This window comes from Pelophylax lessonae (assembly GCF_965119305.1).
Source record: "Pelophylax lessonae genome assembly, chromosome: 2".
Taxonomy (NCBI): domain Eukaryota; kingdom Metazoa; phylum Chordata; class Amphibia; order Anura; family Ranidae; genus Pelophylax; species Pelophylax lessonae.
The window spans coordinates 383,481,796-383,499,145 of record NC_138769.1 but is presented as its reverse complement, the minus strand read 5'-3'; the positions used below and the strand labels follow the sequence as shown (position 1 = coordinate 383,499,145).

Genomic DNA, 17,350 nt, shown 5'->3' with positions numbered 1-17,350 from the left:
ATTCTCTACCACAAGAGGTGGTTTCTGCGGGTAGTATGGTGGCTTTCAAAAGACTCTTAGACTTACATCTCAAGGATCAGAACATTCAGGGGTATGTGACATGATTACAGCCACACACACCTACACAGGTTGAACTGGATGGACTATTGTCTTCAACCTCACCTACTATGTAACTATGGAATCCTGATTCCCTGGACAATCGGATCCGATTGAGCGAGCAGACCAGGGAGGCTCTGGTCTGGTGGCTTCGGTCTCCGATGCTCAGCCAGAGGAAGTCATTTCTTATAAATTCCATGTTACCGATAAAGGTGTTGGAACTGAGAGCGATCAGACTTTGTCTGATTTACTGGACCGAGCAGCTCCAGGGCAGTCCGGTTCGGATCCAATCGGACTATGCCACGGTCATGACTTATGTCAATCACCAAGGGGCACCAAGAGTGCCCTGGCGGCCATAGAAATGGCCAACATTCTTTATTGGGGGAACAGTTGTTCCAGTTCTCTCCGATATTTATCACGGGGGTGGACAGGCAGATTATTTCAGCCGTCAGATTCTGGATCAAGAGGAATAGTCTCTTCATCCAGAGGTATTTCACCAGCTGTCCCTTCATTGGGGCACCCTGGATATGGATCGGTTGGCTCAACAGGGCTCGCGCCCGCTATCCTCTAGCGGAAGCAGCAGACGCGCTGAGCGCCCCGTAGGGGCAGTATCAGCTACTGTATGTCTTCCCCCCCCCCCCCCCCCCTCTCAAGTTACTGCTGAGATTTCTCTGCAGGATAGAGGTGGAGGGAACTCCAGTTATCCTGGTAATTCTGGGCTGGCCTCGTCAAGCCGGGTACGCCGACTTGTGCAGGCTAGTCGCAGACGCTCCTTGGAGACTTCTTCTCAGGGAGGATCTGCGGTCTCAAGGACCAATCTTCCATCGTGCTTTACAGTCGCTGGTTTTAACGGCCTGGCCATTGAGACCCAGGTACTGAAGGACAGGGGATTGTCAGCTTCAGTTATTCCTACTCTAATTAAAGCAAGGAAAGCGACTTCTAGCAAAGTCTATTATCGCACATGGAAGACTTGTATTGCGTGGTGTGAATCGTTGGGATTTCCCCCACGTACCTATTTGGTGACCCGAATTTTGGCTTTTCTGCAAAAGGGGGTTGAGCAGAAACTATCCTTGAGCACTATCAAGGGTCAGGTTTTCAGCGTTAGCAATCTTCTTTCAGAAGCCGCTGGCTACTCATTCCTTGGTGCGGAATTTCATCCAGGGGGTGCGGCACTTGGCTCCGCCAGTGCGCGCGCCCTTACCGCCCTGGGATCTTAATTTGGTTTTGTCGGTTCTGCAGAAACCTCCTTTTAAAATATCGGGAGATTCCCTTGCTTACATTATCCCAGAAGGTGGCCTTCTTGGTGGCTATCACTTCTGCACGCAGGGTGTCAGAACTGGCTGCATTATCATGCCATTCCCCATATCTTGTGGTTCATAGGGATAAGGTAGTTCTTCATCCGAAGCCATCCTGGTTTCAGACTTTCATCTGAATGAAGATATTGTGCTACCTTCCTTGTGTCCTCAGCCCAATCATCCTCGGGAATATGCGTTGCATTCCTTGGATGTGGTTCGGGCAATCAGGGTATACCTGAAGGCTACGGAATCGTTCTGTAAGCCGGATTCACTTTTTGTGATCACGGATGGCCCCAGAAAGGGGTTGCCTGCATCTGCCGCGACTATCTCCAAATGGATCAGACAAACGGTGGTACAGGCTTATTCGATTAGGGGTCGGAATCCTCCGTTCCCTGTTAAGGCGCACTCCACTCGAGCGCTCAGTACTTCCTGGGCCTACCGCCATCAGGCGTCAGTGGTCCAGGTGTGCAAGGCGGCTACCTGGTCGTCGGTTCATACCTTTACAAAATTTTATAAAGTTGATGTGATTGCATCAGCGGATGCCTCATTTGGCAGCAAGGTTTTGCAGGCCGCAATTTGAGGAGACCGGTGGTCTACCTCGAGGGTTTTTTTCCGTTGGAATTTCAGTTGAGTCTCATTGTGTGATTGATGAGCCTTTAAAACTTCTAGTTGGCACCGGTTGGGCCTTCTAGATTGGATTTTGATTTCCATTATCCCACCCCTCATTTGTGGCACTGCTTTGGGACGTCCCGAATTGATATTAATCAAGGACTACGTCTGTCAATGAGCGACAGAAAAATGGATTTTTGTAAAATCTTACCGTAAAATCCTTTCCTCTTAAGCTCATTGACAGACTTAGTATCCGCCCCTCTGTTTTTGAGTTGGGTTGGGTTAAATTCTCTAAACACTGCTTTGTGACATAACTGATTTGCTGTAGCAGGAAGTGAGAGGATATACCCTCTGGGACTGCCCCTAAGGTGTGGCCAGAACGTTTTCTTTCCTGTCTAGTCCTACTCCTGTAGAGGGCAGTATAACCCGAGTTGATATTAATCAAGGAGGACTAAGTCTGTCAATGAGCTTAAGAGAAAAGGATTTTACGGTAAGATTTTAAAAAAATCCATTTTTACTTATTTATAGTCGAACCACAAGTGCCTCCATGATGCTAAAATTGGATACAAACTGCAGCTACAACTGTCAAATTCACAATTTCAGAATTTTTGTCATTTCATTGATTTGTCACCTTTATCTCTGTTGCCTGAGCAGAGGGGGGCGTTTATGTTGCTTGGCTCACTTGATTACCTAATGATTGCTTAAGTTTACTTGGCACAGGGGCTGTTGCTTTGTTTTTTAGAATCTGACCCATTTGTCTGATGTGTAAAATGTTTATTTTATACAGATCGAGGTAGAGGTGGTTATGGGGGCGATAGAGGAGGATTCAGAGGTCGTGGAAGGGGTGGTGACCGAGGTGGCTTCGGAGGAAAGATGGGAGGAAGGTGAGTGAACCGTCTGTGGCAAAAAAAAACTATAAGGCCCACGAACACCATTGTGTTGTGACAATTTATTTTAATGGGCTGCATAATGCAGTAAAACATACCAGGAAAGATGCGTGGGCAATTTCTGGCAGACCACTAAAGCACTGCTTAGTGAATCGCCTTGGTGCAAAATGTCAAGGTTCTTTAGCATGCTGTTCAGAATAACTAACCTCACATCACACTAAGGCAAGTACTGTACATTACCACAATGCAATAGTGTGAATAAGCCCCATATACTATATAATTTTTTGCGCCTGCACCCTTTTCTATTTTTTAAATCCTGATCTAGTCAGAAATTGCTGTCGATTTAAAATTTTGTCAGAACACTTTTCTTTTTTTTTTTTTTTTTTGCTCCGTTGCTAACTAACCTACCCTCCTGAACTAATATCCACCCAGTCCCAAGTCAGCTGCTTACTTCAGTAGAATAGCCACAGCCTCCTCCATTTAGGCTCCATTCACATCTGGGCGTTTTCAGCTCCAAAAACGCTCAAAAGAAACGCTTCCAAAACGCCCAACAAGTAAAACCCCATTCATTTAAATGGCCCCTGTTCACATCTGAGCGTTTTGCAAAACGCCTGTAGCTGAAAAAAGTACATGAGCTTCTTTTTGGGCTGATTACCAGCGTTTTTGATGTCAATGAAAAACGCCTGAAAAAATCGCGGTAAAAAACGCTACGCTCAAGTGTGAATGCAGCCTTAGTCTCTATAACCACTTGACCTCCGAAAGAGGTAATTTTTTGTGATATGGCTTTACTTTGACAATTGCGCAATCGTCCGATGCTGTACCCAAAACCTTTTTATGTTTACTGTCTGCGGTTTATTTTTTGCGGCAATCTGCAACTTATAGCGAAACTGCGATATTGCGGCGGACTGTCCAGACACTTGACACTTTTTGGGGACCAGCTACACAAATAGTGATCGGTGCTAAAAATATGCACTGTCACTGTACTGACACTGGCTGGAAAGGGGTTAAACGGGCGATCAAATGGGTTAACTGTCTGCCTAGCCAGTGTTTCTTAGTGTGCTGTGGGAGGTGTTTTACTAGGGAAAGGCATGGATTCAAGTCCCTGCTTTGCAGGAACACAGGATTTGTGCCTTCCCTACTGACAGAACGGCGATCTGCCTCTATGCTGGATGATCGTCAAGTGCCGGCGGACAAAAGCCTCACTGGGACCCACAGATCTGTTCTCGCTGTGTATAAAGAAAAAAAGTAGCACTGTATGAATAATAGTGATTCTCCTTGTATACAAATATATGCATAAAAAAAATCAAATAAAATGGATCACAATCAAGTGATTAAAAATCCATAAGTGTAAATTAAATAGTTCCACTGGGGTTACTCCACAATTTCAGTGAATCACTGTCTGTGTTGCCTCCACCAAATATAATAAGTGCACACTCACCAGAACCAGTTTCTGTCTAAGTTAACCTCCTGCCATCCGCGCTACAGCCTATATACGGCTGCAGCGCGGACTCAAATTTTCGGGAGGCCGTTTTTAAACGGCCTCCCAGTGACACGCCTCCCGCGAGCACGCATCGGGGGGAATCTGTGTCGGCCGTGTCCCTTGGACACAGCCGATCACAGATCGTGGTGAATGGCCAATCACAGCGGCCATTCACCACGTGATCAAGCCGTCCAATGAGAGATTATCTCATATGTAAACATATGAGATCATCTCTCATCGCCGGCGCTCCTTCCTCACACAGAGCCTGCGTGTGAGGAAGGAGGGAGAGCTGCACAGCGCCCCGGACACAGAAAAAAGTAATCAGGGCACCGATCACCAGTGCCCTGATTACTAGAGGTACACCAAACACACCTTCAATGCCCACAGTGCCCCCCATCAGTGCACACAATCAGTGCTCATAGTGCTGCCAGTCAGTGCCTGCTCATCTAGGCACTGATGAGCACTGACTGGCAGCACTATGGGCACTGAGTGTGGGCACTGATGGTGCCGCCCGCCAGTGCTCATCAGTGCCGCCTATCAGTGCTCATCAGTGCCGCCTATCAGTGCTCATCAGTGCCGACTCATCAGTGCCGCCTATCAGTGCTCATCAGTGCCCATCAGTGAAGGAGAAAAATTTATTTTCAAAATTTACTCGCAGAAAATAAGACTTTTTTTTTTTTTTTTTTCAAAATTTTCTGTCTTTTCTTTTTTTTTTTTTATAAAAAAAAACCCAGAGATTAAATGCCACCAAAAGAAAGCTCTATTTGTGTGAAAAAAATGATAAAAATTTTATATGGGTACAGTGTAGCATGACCGCGCAATTGTCATTCAAAGTGTGCGAGCGCTGAAAGCTAAAAATTGGTCTGGATGGGAAGGGGATTTAAGTGCACAGAAGGCAAGTAGTTAAAGGACAGCAAAAGTGCGTTTACTATTCAAATGGTCTTGTTTATGACGATACATCTGATCCTCTATGGATGTGGTTAGATCTTCCAACCTCACAGGTGAAATCGTCGGGGAAACTGCTCAATCTGCATCAAGCCAGACAGAAGGATCACCGACACCAGAAAAAATTGCTCATGGTGTACTTTGTATTAAAATATGGAAACAATTTGAAAACTCCCACCAAACAGCAGGGAATGGTGTTGGACTCTACAACTAACGGTGCAAGCAGTCCATATAAAGTGCATAAGAAAACATGAGGCACATAAGCATAGTATGCCACCAAACTGAGCTCAGAATGACCACAGGATCTCTTGCGTATAAGCCAAGCTCTGACTGTCAAGTTCATAATCAGGAGCATGATTGTATCATCCACTATACCTCTTTATTTAATTAACCCTTACAGGATGTTCAGATCCAATCTTTTGGGGACAGCACTGGTGGCAGAACATCACTTCCGGTCCGGCGCAATTTTTTTTAAGTCTATGATGTCATCCACAGAGCCTGCCCCATTTTCTTGTAGCCTGATGTATCACTTCCTGTCTGGTCTCTTTCCAGTGGTCGCCCCAGTCTGGCCAGCAAGCACGAGTAGACTTCAGCTCAGCCCTAGGTCGGTCGCGTCATAGCCCCGCTGGATGGGGGCTGGCCTGCGAGGTCCCATACAAGTGGGTCTCTGCCCGAGACGCAGCCTTCCTCCTAGCTGAAAGCCCCCCCCCCCCCCATTTCAATGGAGGGGTTCTGTCTGGGATGGTGAGTAGTTGGAGGGTTTTTGGGTGGACTTCGGACAGTCGGACTCCCAGGTTCCCCCCTCGCCGAGTCCCTCACCTATCCCCTCTCCACATGTTTGGGGGTTCTGGCCACGGTTCCTGGGGTGTGGGGGGGGTGTTCCCAGATGATCGACAGTGCGGTTGGCGGTTTGTACCTGGTGGGGGCTCCTGCCAGGAGCCCCCCGTCCTGCCTAGATCTGTCCCTGAGGCCTTGTCTTCCTCCTGGGTCCCTGTATGCCTCATATTGCCGCAGGGAGCCGCTATTTTGTTGTAGCCTGTCTATACACGTCGGCCATGTTTATGTAGTCCAGTGGCCATTTTGCTGTGGTTTGCCATTAAAGTGGCGGCCGTGACAGTGGAGCCCTGTGGGTGGTGATTTCGGAGGTGGGAGCCCCTCATCGCCTGGTGCTGATTCCTGAATGATTTTACTTCCTGATCATCGCATGTGTACTGCATTATCCTGGTGGCCGCAGGCACTTGTTTCTGTGGGTGGTGAGTCTGGTGGGGGTCCTCTCCATCTCCGCTGAGGATCACTTGGTGCTTGTGACTGGGTGGTGCTGCCAGCGCAGCGGGGGTTGTCCCTTAGCAGTGTTACACTTTTTGTGGGGCCCCCCTGGTGGAGGCTTGAGTTTGAGTCTTTGGAGCCCATTTCCCCACCTGATCCGCTCTCTGAGGCTGCGGGTCCCAACCATCCATCAATGTACTGACAGCAATCCTGGAGTCCCTTGTGTACCATGTGGAGGTGGTTTTCAGGTGACGGGGCTATCAAAAAGCGCCCTCCCCATCTCATCAGATCCTGAATCGGATTCGGCTGCCGCAGACGAGGGTCACCCTGCTGGGTGTGCAACCACGCACTTGGAATCCTCCATCTGAACGTGCACGAAAAGGTGCTGGTGGATGCATTGAATCTGTGTGAGACCCTAAAGATGGAGGATGAAGTTGCGCAGGGGGTCGCAGGTTCCCTTTGGTACTCGCATGCCAGCCAAAGCGGCAAAGGTGTTCCTTTCCCTTCCCATTTTGACAGAATTGTCACGAGTGGGGACGACCAAAGCACCCCCGTGGGGGTTTCTAAGCGCTTTACTAAGCGTTACTCCTATGAGGAGTCCCTTCTTAAGAAGTTGACTGTGCCACCAGTGGTCCCTCCGGTTTCCCGATTTGAACAAGACAACCATGATTCTGATTGAAGATTCCCTGGCCTTTAAGGATTCAGCTGACCGGAAGGCGGAGGCTGTGGCCCGCAATATGTACACTGACTGGTTCGGCAATGAGGCTGGTATTCACTATTGCCCTAGTGTCGCAAACTGACCGAGTGCACACAAATGCGAACTCCTACGCAAGTCATGCCTACACGGTGTTTAAATCCCACATGAGGTATCGCCACAATCATTACAGCGAGAGCAATAATTTTAGCCCTGGATCCCCTGTGTAACTCTAAACTGGTAACCTATAGAAATTTTTAAAGCGTCACATTGAGATTTTTAAGTACCAATGTTTGTCACCATTCCACGAGCACGTGCAATTTTGAAGCATGACATGTTGGGTCTCTATTTACTCAGTGTAACATTCTTTCACATTTTATTGAAAAAGTGTTATTTCTCTAAGTGTCTTTTTCAACAAAAAAAAAAATGCGTTTAAGAACGCTGCGCAAATACGGTATGACATGTAGTGCAACGAGCTCTAGTTTCTCTAGCGCTCATCGACAGACGTAGTCCTCGGTGATACACCACCTTCGGGTTATGTTACCTCCGCAGGAGCAGGACTAGACAGGAAATTAAAAAGCTCTGGCCACACCCTAGGGGCAGTCCCAGAGGGTATATCCTCTCTCTCTCTGCCTCAGCAAATCAGTTATTTTCTGTCTAGTTAGGAGTAAGGACCTAGATACCTTGCTGGGATCTTAGGTCCTGGCAAGAATTTTTTTCTAAAAGGATTTTTAGACAGCTTTTTTTCTCCAGTGTTCCTGTGAGATTTTCAAGCAAGAAATCTGAACTGGGCGACGGGCTGGATGTCGAGATCCGGTGGTCACCCCAGTTCAGCCTACGAGCGCGTGCAGGCCATAGCTCCGCGCTGGGTCGGCCGCGACAAAGTCCCATTAAAAGGACTGAACCCGCGAGTTAAACGTCTCGCTGAAACGCCAAAGACCATGAGTCACGGCGTCCGTATCGGTCGACAGCCCTCCCGCCCCGGTGGAGAGGGGTACTGTCAGGAGTTGGTGCCCGCCTGGTTCCGGTATGGTGAGTAGTATGTTCCCCCTTTTTCCCTGACGGGTTTTGTGGTGAACGCGGGCCCCTCTCTGTATGGTAAGAAAGAGTTCTTTCTATCCTATAACATGTCACAAATCCTCCTACTTTGAGTGTGATTTTATGTGTGCAAAAAGCCAGGAGGCTTGGTTTGGGAGCTAACAATCTATTGTATACATGTTTTAAAGATGTAATCTGTGGCATTCTGGGAATCTTATGGGTTAAGTATAAGCTACCTACCAGTCAGAAGCCATGGACATGTAGACTGCCTTCCAAATCAGATCTCCAGCTATTAGCAGGCCTCCCGAACGGCCATGCGGTCCGCCAGGGCCGGTACCGCCAACCACGCCATATCCCCATGCAGAGAGAGTGTTGTGTGCCTGCAGCACACCGCTAGTCAGCACAGGCCGCCGCCATTTTTTTTTTTGCTGGATCGCACGAGCCGCCATTTTGGCGTAGCCTCGTGTCTCCAGCATGGGGGCGGCCATGTTTGAGGTGATTCTACACCTCGTGGAGCTTGGGGGAGGCGCCGGAAGGCGTGCAGAGGGGCGGAGCCGCCTCCCTTCTTCCTGGGCAGCCAGCCAAAAGACTTCCTGTTTGTCTAAGACAGCGCTGTAAGCTGTTGCAGTTTAACTCTGAACATCAAGTGGTGAGCCTGGGGGTCTATCTCTCTCTCTCTCGATCGATAGGGATCCCTAGCAGGTAACACTAAGGGGTTTTTTTTGTGGCACTGAGGGTCAAAAAAAAAAAAAAAAAAGTTTTTTCTTTACTTTTGAATTATATCATCCAGGAAGTAACTGGAGTTATTATGGACCCTGCCACACATGTTCCCCCACCTGTTTCCCTCGAGGGGGCCTCGGGACCCGCCGGTGCACAGAGTATAGAGTCATTTACAGCAATTTTGGAGTCTATGGTGGCTCGGGTGGAGGCGGCCTGTCAGGGACGGGGGTCAAGGAAGCGACCCCCGCCTACCCCTATACTATCTGACACCTCTGACTCTGATTCAGAGATGGTCACTGCAGTTGCAGGTTCCTCTGCAAGGGCTGTTATCCCAGGTAAAGCCCCCTCAGACAGTGAGGAGGACGCTTCTTCTCCTGCTATAATTCAGGAAGAAGCATTGGTGGACGCACTAGTTGTGGCAGTGCAAGAAACCTTAAAACTTGAGGCTTTACCGGCAGAGGCAACTGAAACAGAAAGGCCTTTTGGGACTAATAAGCCCATCAAGACGGCGAAGGCTTTTCCTGTACCTAAATGTTTTGGTAATCAGATTAAAGGAGAATGGGAGCATTCTAAACGTACCTTTACTATTTCCAAGCGTATTGCTAGACGCTATCCGTTTGAGGAATCCATCATTAAGAAATGGACGGTACCACCAGTCGTGGATCCGCCTATTTCCAGGCTGAATAAAGCCACGGTTATTCCAGTGGAGGACACTTCGTCCTTTAAGGATCCGGTGGATCGAAAGATAGAAGCGGAGTCCCGCACTATCTTTTCTCTGATAGGGTCAGCATTTAGACCAGTAATTGTTATTGGTCTAGTTTCCCAGACACATACGGAATGGGCGAAAATGGTACGCCAAGATCTTAGGGGAAAAGATATTCCCCAGGAGACATCTGATTTGATAGAACAGATCATACAAGGGCTACGGTTTATCTGTGACGCAGCCTTGGACACTACTCCCTTGTTAGGGCATGCATCTAAGTTAGCAGTGATCCTCAGACGTGTGCTGTGGTTAAAATGCTGGTCAGCTGACCTAGGTTCCAAAAAGACTTTGACCAATCTCCCTTTTCAGGGGAATCGTCTATTTGGAGCCAACCTAGATGAAATCATTAAGGATGCCACCGGGGGCAAGAGTACTTTTTTGCCACAGGCTGCAAAAGTTAAGGGACCTCGCAACAAGCGAGGACCTTTCTTTACCGCCCATAAAGGGCGCCCGGCTGGTACTCCCGGGAAAGGCAAGACTCCTCCAGGAGGGTTCAAGAAGGGATGGTCGGACAAGCAGAGGACCAACCCAGCCAAACCCGAAGTGAAGGAGTACACAGCCTGAAGGTGCGCCCCCACCCGATTTCAGGGTGGGGGGACGTTTTCACCGGTATTCAGGACATTAGATCGAGCATCTACCACTACTACCGGTGCGATTCTTCCCTTCCAACATTTAAGTACAGGAAGCGGTAGTTACCGTTCCCTGTATAGATCTTTTCCTTTACCTTTTCCTAAGATTAGTCCCGATACCTCACAGGAATCGGATCTGATTGACCAGATAGGCCAAGTAGCCTCTAGTCGGGTGACTTCGGTCCCTGAGGTTCAACCAGAAAAGATCACCTTTCCTGATAACTATCAGGTATCTGATAAATGTGTGGGAACAGAAAACGACCAGACTTTCTCGGATGGTCGGGGCCAGATAGCTCTAGGGACGCCTGGTTCAGATCCTATCAGCGCCAGTGGTCCTAGAAATTCTAGGCTGGCCTCTTCAAGCCGGCCTGGCCGACTTGGACATGTTAGTCGCAGACGTTCCGTGGGAACTTCGTCTCAGGGAGTGTCTGTAGTCTCTAGGACCTATTTACCTTCGTGCTTTACAGTCGCTGGTTTTAATGGCCTGGCCATTGAGACCCAAGTACTGAAGGACAGAGGTTTGTCTACTTCAGTCATTCCTACCCTTATTAAAGCAAGGAAAGCGACTTCCAGCAAAGTCTATTATCACACATGGAAGACTTACATTGCGTGGTGCGAATCTTTAGGATTTCCTCCACGTACCTATTCGGTGTCTCGAATATTGGCCTTTTTGCAACAAGGGGTTGAGCAGAAGCTAGCCTTGAGCACCATTAAGGGTCAAGTTTCAGCATTAGCAATCTTCTTTCAGAAACCTTTAGCTACCAAATCCTTGGTGCGGAATTTCATCCAGGGGGTGCGGCACCTGGCTCCTCCAGTCCGCGCGCCCTTACCGCCCTGGGATCTTAATTTGGTTTTGTCGGTTCTACAGAAACCTCCCTTTGAAAACATCAGGGAGATTCCCTTGCTTACTTTATCCCAGAAGGTGGCCTTCTTGGTGGCTATTACTTCTGCTCGCAGGGTGTCAGAACTGGCTGCATTATCATGCCAGTCCCCATACCTAGTGATTCATAGGGATAAGGTAGTACTTCATCCTAAGCCATCTTTTCTTCCTAAGGTGGTTTCAGATTTTCATCTGAATGAAGATATTGTACTACCTTCCTTGTGTCCTCAGCCCAAGCATCATCGGGAACATGCGTTGCATTCCTTGGATGTGGTTCGGGCAATCAGGGTATACCTGAAAGCTACGGAATCATTCCGTAAGACGGATTCACTTTTTGTGATCACGGATGGCCCCAGAAAGGGTTTGCCTGCATCTGCCGTGACCATTGCCAAATGGATTAGACAAACGGTGGTACAGGCTTATTCTATTAAGGGTCAGAGTCCTCCGTTCCCCGTTAGGGCGCACTCCACTCGAGCGCTCAGTACTTCCTGGGCCTTTCGCCATCAGGCGTCAGTGGTCCAGGTATGTAAGGCGGCCACTTGGTCGTCGGTACATACCTTTACTAAATTCTATAAAATTGATGTGACGGCATCGGCGGATGCCTCATTTGGCCGCAAGGTTTTGCAGGCCGCAATTTGAGGAGACCGGTGGTCTACCTCGAGGGTTTTTTTTTTCTGTTTGAAAATTGTTTTGTTGAGTCTCATCATTAAGGATGAGCATTGTAAACTTCTAGTTGGCACCGGTTGGGCCTTCTAGATTGGGATTTGATTTCCATTTTCCCACCCCTCAGTTGTGATACTGCTCTGGGACGTCCCGAAGGTGGTGTATCACCGAGGACTACGTCTGTCGATGAGCGCTAGAGAAAAATGGATTTTTGTAAAATCTTACCGTAAAATCCTTTTCTCTTAGCTCATCGACAGACGTAGTCCCCGCCCCTCTGTTTTGGAGTTGGGTTGGGTTAAATTCTCTAAGCACTGCTTTTTCACATAACTGATTTGCTGAGGCAGAGAGAGAGAGGATATACCCTCTGGGACTGCCCCTAGGGTGTGGCCAGAGCTTTTTAATTTCCTGTCTAGTCCTGCTCCTGCGGAGGTAACATAACCCGAAGGTGGTGTATCACCGAGGACTACGTCTGTCGATGAGCTAAGAGAAAAGGATTTTACGGTAAGATTTTACAAAAATCCATTTTTATTCTCTAGGGTCTCGGCTAAAAAAAAAAAAAAAATTGTATGTTTGGGGGGTTCGAAGTACTTTTCTAGCAAAAAATACTGAGTTTAACTTGTAAAATCAGTATAAGTGTCAGACATAGGTCTGGTCCTTAAAGAGGAGTTCCGCGTCCCCAGGAAAAAATTAAGTCTGCAGTAACAAATACTGTAGATGCTAACTTTTAAATTCTAGAACTAACCTTTTCAGGGTTCCCGCGTTGGCACCCGAAGCTGGTTTTCGTATCGGCTCTCGGGTGCTGCCGCCGCCATTCACTGTAAGGGAATCTGGCAGTGAAGCCTTTCAGCTTCACAGTTCCCTACTGTGCATTCCCGAAGCACGTTTTTTTATATTTGGCCCAGCAGCGGAGGAAGGAGGGGACCTAACTTCCGAGGGACGATGCCGCGGCGCTGTCTCCCGGAAGTGGGGAAGGGTACCTGTTTTTGACAAATGTGGCACCGGAGGTGGGGAGGAAGCAGATTTTCCACTATTGGGTGGAAATTCGCTTTAAGTGGTTAAAGAACAGCTGTTGTCTATTGCATGGCTCATGTGAAAGTATTTAAAGCCTTGTAATTTTTCTTGTACAATAAACAGGCATAAACATACATCAAAACATGGTATATGTGTACAATTGGATAAAAGAAAATGGAACGCAGGGAAACAGCAGCAAAACATGAGACATAGGGCGTGAGCCAACCTGAAAACATCACGGACCAAATAATGGGTATCAACAAGCAGCAAAAATGCATAGATAGGGACCTAAAGTCCCTCCTAGCGGTTTATAATGCAGTAAAACTATCAAAAGAAGTTCTATTACGTTCCAATGAGCAAACAGGGGCTGGGCCTGAGAGTACCGAGCCCGGAAGGAAAGAGAGGAAGGAGTGAGAAAGTAGGACAAAGAAAGAAACGACAATAGAAGACTAAAAGGTCGGGGAGAAGGAAGAAGGGGGAACGAGTCCTGCGGGGCGAGCGTCCAGGGGGCATTAAAGAGAGAAGGGTGGTCTGGAATCTGGAAGGGGCAACGTTCGAGATCCAGGGGTCCCACACCTTAAGAAACTTAGCGTGAGAATCAAACTATCGCAATCAACTTTTCATTAATGAGAATATCATACAGTTCTTGACCGCCTCAAAACTAAGCAACGGGGTCTTCCAAGATCGGGCAATGGTCAATTTCGTAGCTGTAAGCAAATGCTGAGCCAACTGACGTTGTGTACGGGTCAAGTCAGGTATAGGTTTACACAAGAGTGCCTCATATGGGTCCCTCTTCAGGGTGACTTGAAAAATATTACGGAGCAAGGCATAAATCCTAATCCACAGTCTGCGCACCCTGGGGCACGTCCACCAAATATGTGCCATGGTCCCCTCCTGAGCGCATCCCCGAAAGCACGGGGGAATATGCGGGTATAAATTTAGCCAGTCTAGCCGGAGTATAGTACCACCTGTAAAATACCTTATAAGCATTTTCCAGAATCAAGACATTTCGGGACCACTTAGAGAGAGCCGCCGTCATGTGCCGCCAGTCCTCCCTGTCCAGCCTTGTAATTTTTCACATAAAACTTTGATATAGTTTTTTGTTGAGCAGACTATTGCTTGCCAGACTTGTGTGTACGAGATTACTGTTATGGTTACCTCCTTGCTGCTTGCATACATTTCTAGCCCAGAAAAGCACTCTATGTAACCATGGTCACCCAATCACCGTATTTAGGACTAAAAGTCCCATCACTCGTTCTGTGCATGCATTGCCCTTCACTGATAAAATTTCAGCAATGTGAGAACAGTGCCTGCCTTCAGGAGCTTACTGTAAGATATGCGAGAGATGTCTTGTTATCTTGAGACGTGCCTGCACTTGTGGTCACAGGGAATGCCCACACTTCTTAACCACTTGCTGACCGCCCGCCACAGATATACTGCAGCAGGCTGGCTTGGCTGCGCAAACTGACGTATAGGTACGTCTGTTCGCGGGAGTGCTCCTGGGGGCGCGCGCACCCATTAGGCAAGTGGGTAAGACGATCCTTGGGGCTGGCGGCTGCAATTGCCACCGGGCACCCGCGATCGCTCCCCGCTGAGAGAGAACGATGGTCTGCTGTTGTAAACACAGCAGACTGGTTCTCTCTGGAATTAACAGAGCGCCTGTGATCCTCCTATTTACGATCACAGGTCTTTGTTGATTCTTTAAGCCCATCCACCTCAGTTAGAAAACACCCTCTAGGCTCACGCCTAACCCTTTGATTGCCCCTGGGTTAACCCCTTCCCTACCAGTGCCATTACAGTAACTGCATATTTTAGCACTGATTACTGTAGTAATGTCAGGGGTCCGGTCTGTCTGCTGCAATGTGGCAGTCCCGCTAAAGATCGCTGCCATTACTAGTAAAAAGATAATAAAATTGACAAGACTTTCCCCTAGTTTGTAGACGTAATAACTTTTTGCACAAACCAATTAAAATACGCTTATTGGGTGTGTTATTTTTGTTTAATAAAAAAAAAATGTAGCAGAATAGAAATTGGCCTAAAATTTATAAAATTTGATTTTTACTTTGATCTCTTATTTTTAATTTTTTCCAGAATTGTCGCTTTTTTGATTTTTATAGCGCAAAAAATAAAAATTACAAAGGTGATCAAATACCACCAAAAGAGCTCTTTGTGGGGATAAAAGGACATCCATTTTATTTGGGTACAGCATTGCATGACTGGGCACTTGTCAAAGTAGGGCAGTGTCGAATCGCAAAAAATGGCCTGGTCATTAAGGGGGTAAAACCTTCTGGTCCACAAGTGGATAATGTAGTCCTGTTTCTAGCATACCTGGGTTACTATAGGACCCTACAAGAAAGGGGCCCTCTAAAACTGGAAAAGGAGCAGATAAAATCGCAAGAAAAATGAATATTAAGCAAATATTTACATGAGCTGCTGAAACTGTGAAAAGCCGATGGCTTACAATATGCTGTCATGACAGTGACTTGGTAATGTATTTCACTTTCCCCGTACTTTATAGCAACTTAAAGTAGTTCAGTTGAAGCATAATCCTTTTTTGTTTTTTTGTGGCAGACCGCCTTTAAGGATCAGGATATAATTGTGATGGCTGCCATTGCTGACTTGCATTTGAAATCCAATGTCATTTTTATCTTTTGGCTTACTATTTAGTCACTGATGTGCGTCAGCTTTACAGTTAGTAAAGCACCCAAAACTTTGTATTTTATGCACTTTTTTTTTTTTCTTTCCCTAAGATGACTTGTCAATTCTTAAAAAGCTATTATTAGAGCCCTAGAGAATTGTACTTTAAAAATGGCAATGGCAGTTTTTGTAATTTAAAAAAATAATTTTCTTTGCTTTTTGGCAGGAATGACTTCAGCAGAAGTGACCAGCGCAACAGACCTTACTAACCTGAAATCCATCTCTTCTGCTTTACATGTGGGCCTCGTTCTACTTAGAATTAAGTTACAGATTACTTGATTTAGTTTTTGTTTGATATTTACCCTGTAATGTGAGGATGTTTTCCCATTTAAAAAACTATTGGAAAATTATTTTACACAATTATGACCCTAAATTCTTCTGTTTGAAAATGAAAGTATGAAATCTTGCCAAAAGTGTTTTTGTAATACAATAAACCTTACTTGTTTTTAGTTTGCTTATTTTTACTTATGCGCATTGATATGTTTAGAATTGCTGTTTTTAGCCGTGGAATGATCTGTATGTATGTGACAAGTATCAGTACATGGCATGCTACTCTTATCTTACACCCGCTCATGTGAGCTATAAGTCTTTATTTCTTTCCTGGTCCTGCAAAGAACATTTCTCTGTTGCTCATTGACAGACGCAGTCCTCTTTGATTAATATTAGTAGGGTTATACTGCCCCCTACAAGAGTAGGACACTAGGCAGGAAAAACGTTCTGGCCACACCTTAGGGGCAGTCCCAGAGGGTATATCCTCTCTCTCCCTGCTACAGGATGTCAGGTCCTTACTCCTGACTAGGCAGAAAAAAACTAAGTTTCTTGCTGGGATCTCTGGTCCTGGCAAGCTTTTTTAGATAAAACTTTTTTAGTTAGCTTTTTCTCTCCAGTTTTTGTTCCTGTGAGATCTTCAAGCAATTATGCTGGAGCTGGGCGATGGGCTGGATGTTGAGATCCAGTGGTCACCCCAGCCGGCCTACGAGCGCGTGCAGGCCCTAGCTCCGCGCTGGGTCGGCCGCGACATAGTCCCACTGGACGGGGACTGGCCCCGCGAGTTAAACGTCTGGCCAGGGCGCCTACGACCAGTCAAACTGAGTCGCGGCGTCCGTATTGGTCGACAGCCCCCCCACCTCGGTGGAGAGGGGTTCTGTTAGGAGTGGGTGCTCGCCTGTTCCGGTATGGTGAGTAGAATGTTCCCCCTCTCCCCCTGTCGGGTTTTGGGAATAGATGCGGGCCCCTCTGTGGATGGTCAGACCCTCATGATCCGGGGGTTCACCTCCATCCTGTGACACACTTCACATATCTCCCCCTTGCTAGTGTGAGTTGGTGAGTAAGGTATACCATTCCTGGAGGCTTGGTTTGGGAGCTGACAATCTATAAGAGTCTGTCACTGCAAGGAAAGTCTGCATTGTAAAACAGCATTCCAGGTGGCTCAGCAAGTAGAGTCATTGGCGGACAAACTGGAGCTCCCAGGGGACTAAGGATCCATGACTGATGCGGTCAGGGATGGAGACAGGGCGCCGCTGGCGTTACTGTTGAAACAATCGTGCAGAGGGGTGATATTATCAGGCACCTACCTATCGCACGGGAGTCCTCTAATAGCGATGCAGCGGTACGGGACCGCCATCCTTCCATGGGCCGCACGGAGCCGCCATTTTGCCTAATGTCTCCTGCATGGCG

The 17,350-nt window shown here is 47.4% G+C and overlaps 1 protein-coding gene across 1 annotated transcript in view; it reads left to right on the top strand.

Moving 5' to 3' along the window:
• The window catches only part of TAF15 (TATA-box binding protein associated factor 15), a 76,949-nt gene extending 60,827 nt beyond the window's left edge, over nucleotides 1–16,122 (top strand). Inside the window, 3 exon segments of the mRNA XM_082246702.1 lie at nucleotides 2,788–2,884; nucleotides 15,840–15,855; nucleotides 15,857–16,122. Of these exon segments, the coding sequence (XP_082102828.1) occupies nucleotides 2,788–2,884; nucleotides 15,840–15,855; nucleotides 15,857–15,952 (209 nt within the window). The 3' untranslated portion in view covers nucleotides 15,953–16,122.
• The last annotated feature ends 1,228 nt before the right edge of the window (nucleotides 16,123–17,350 follow it).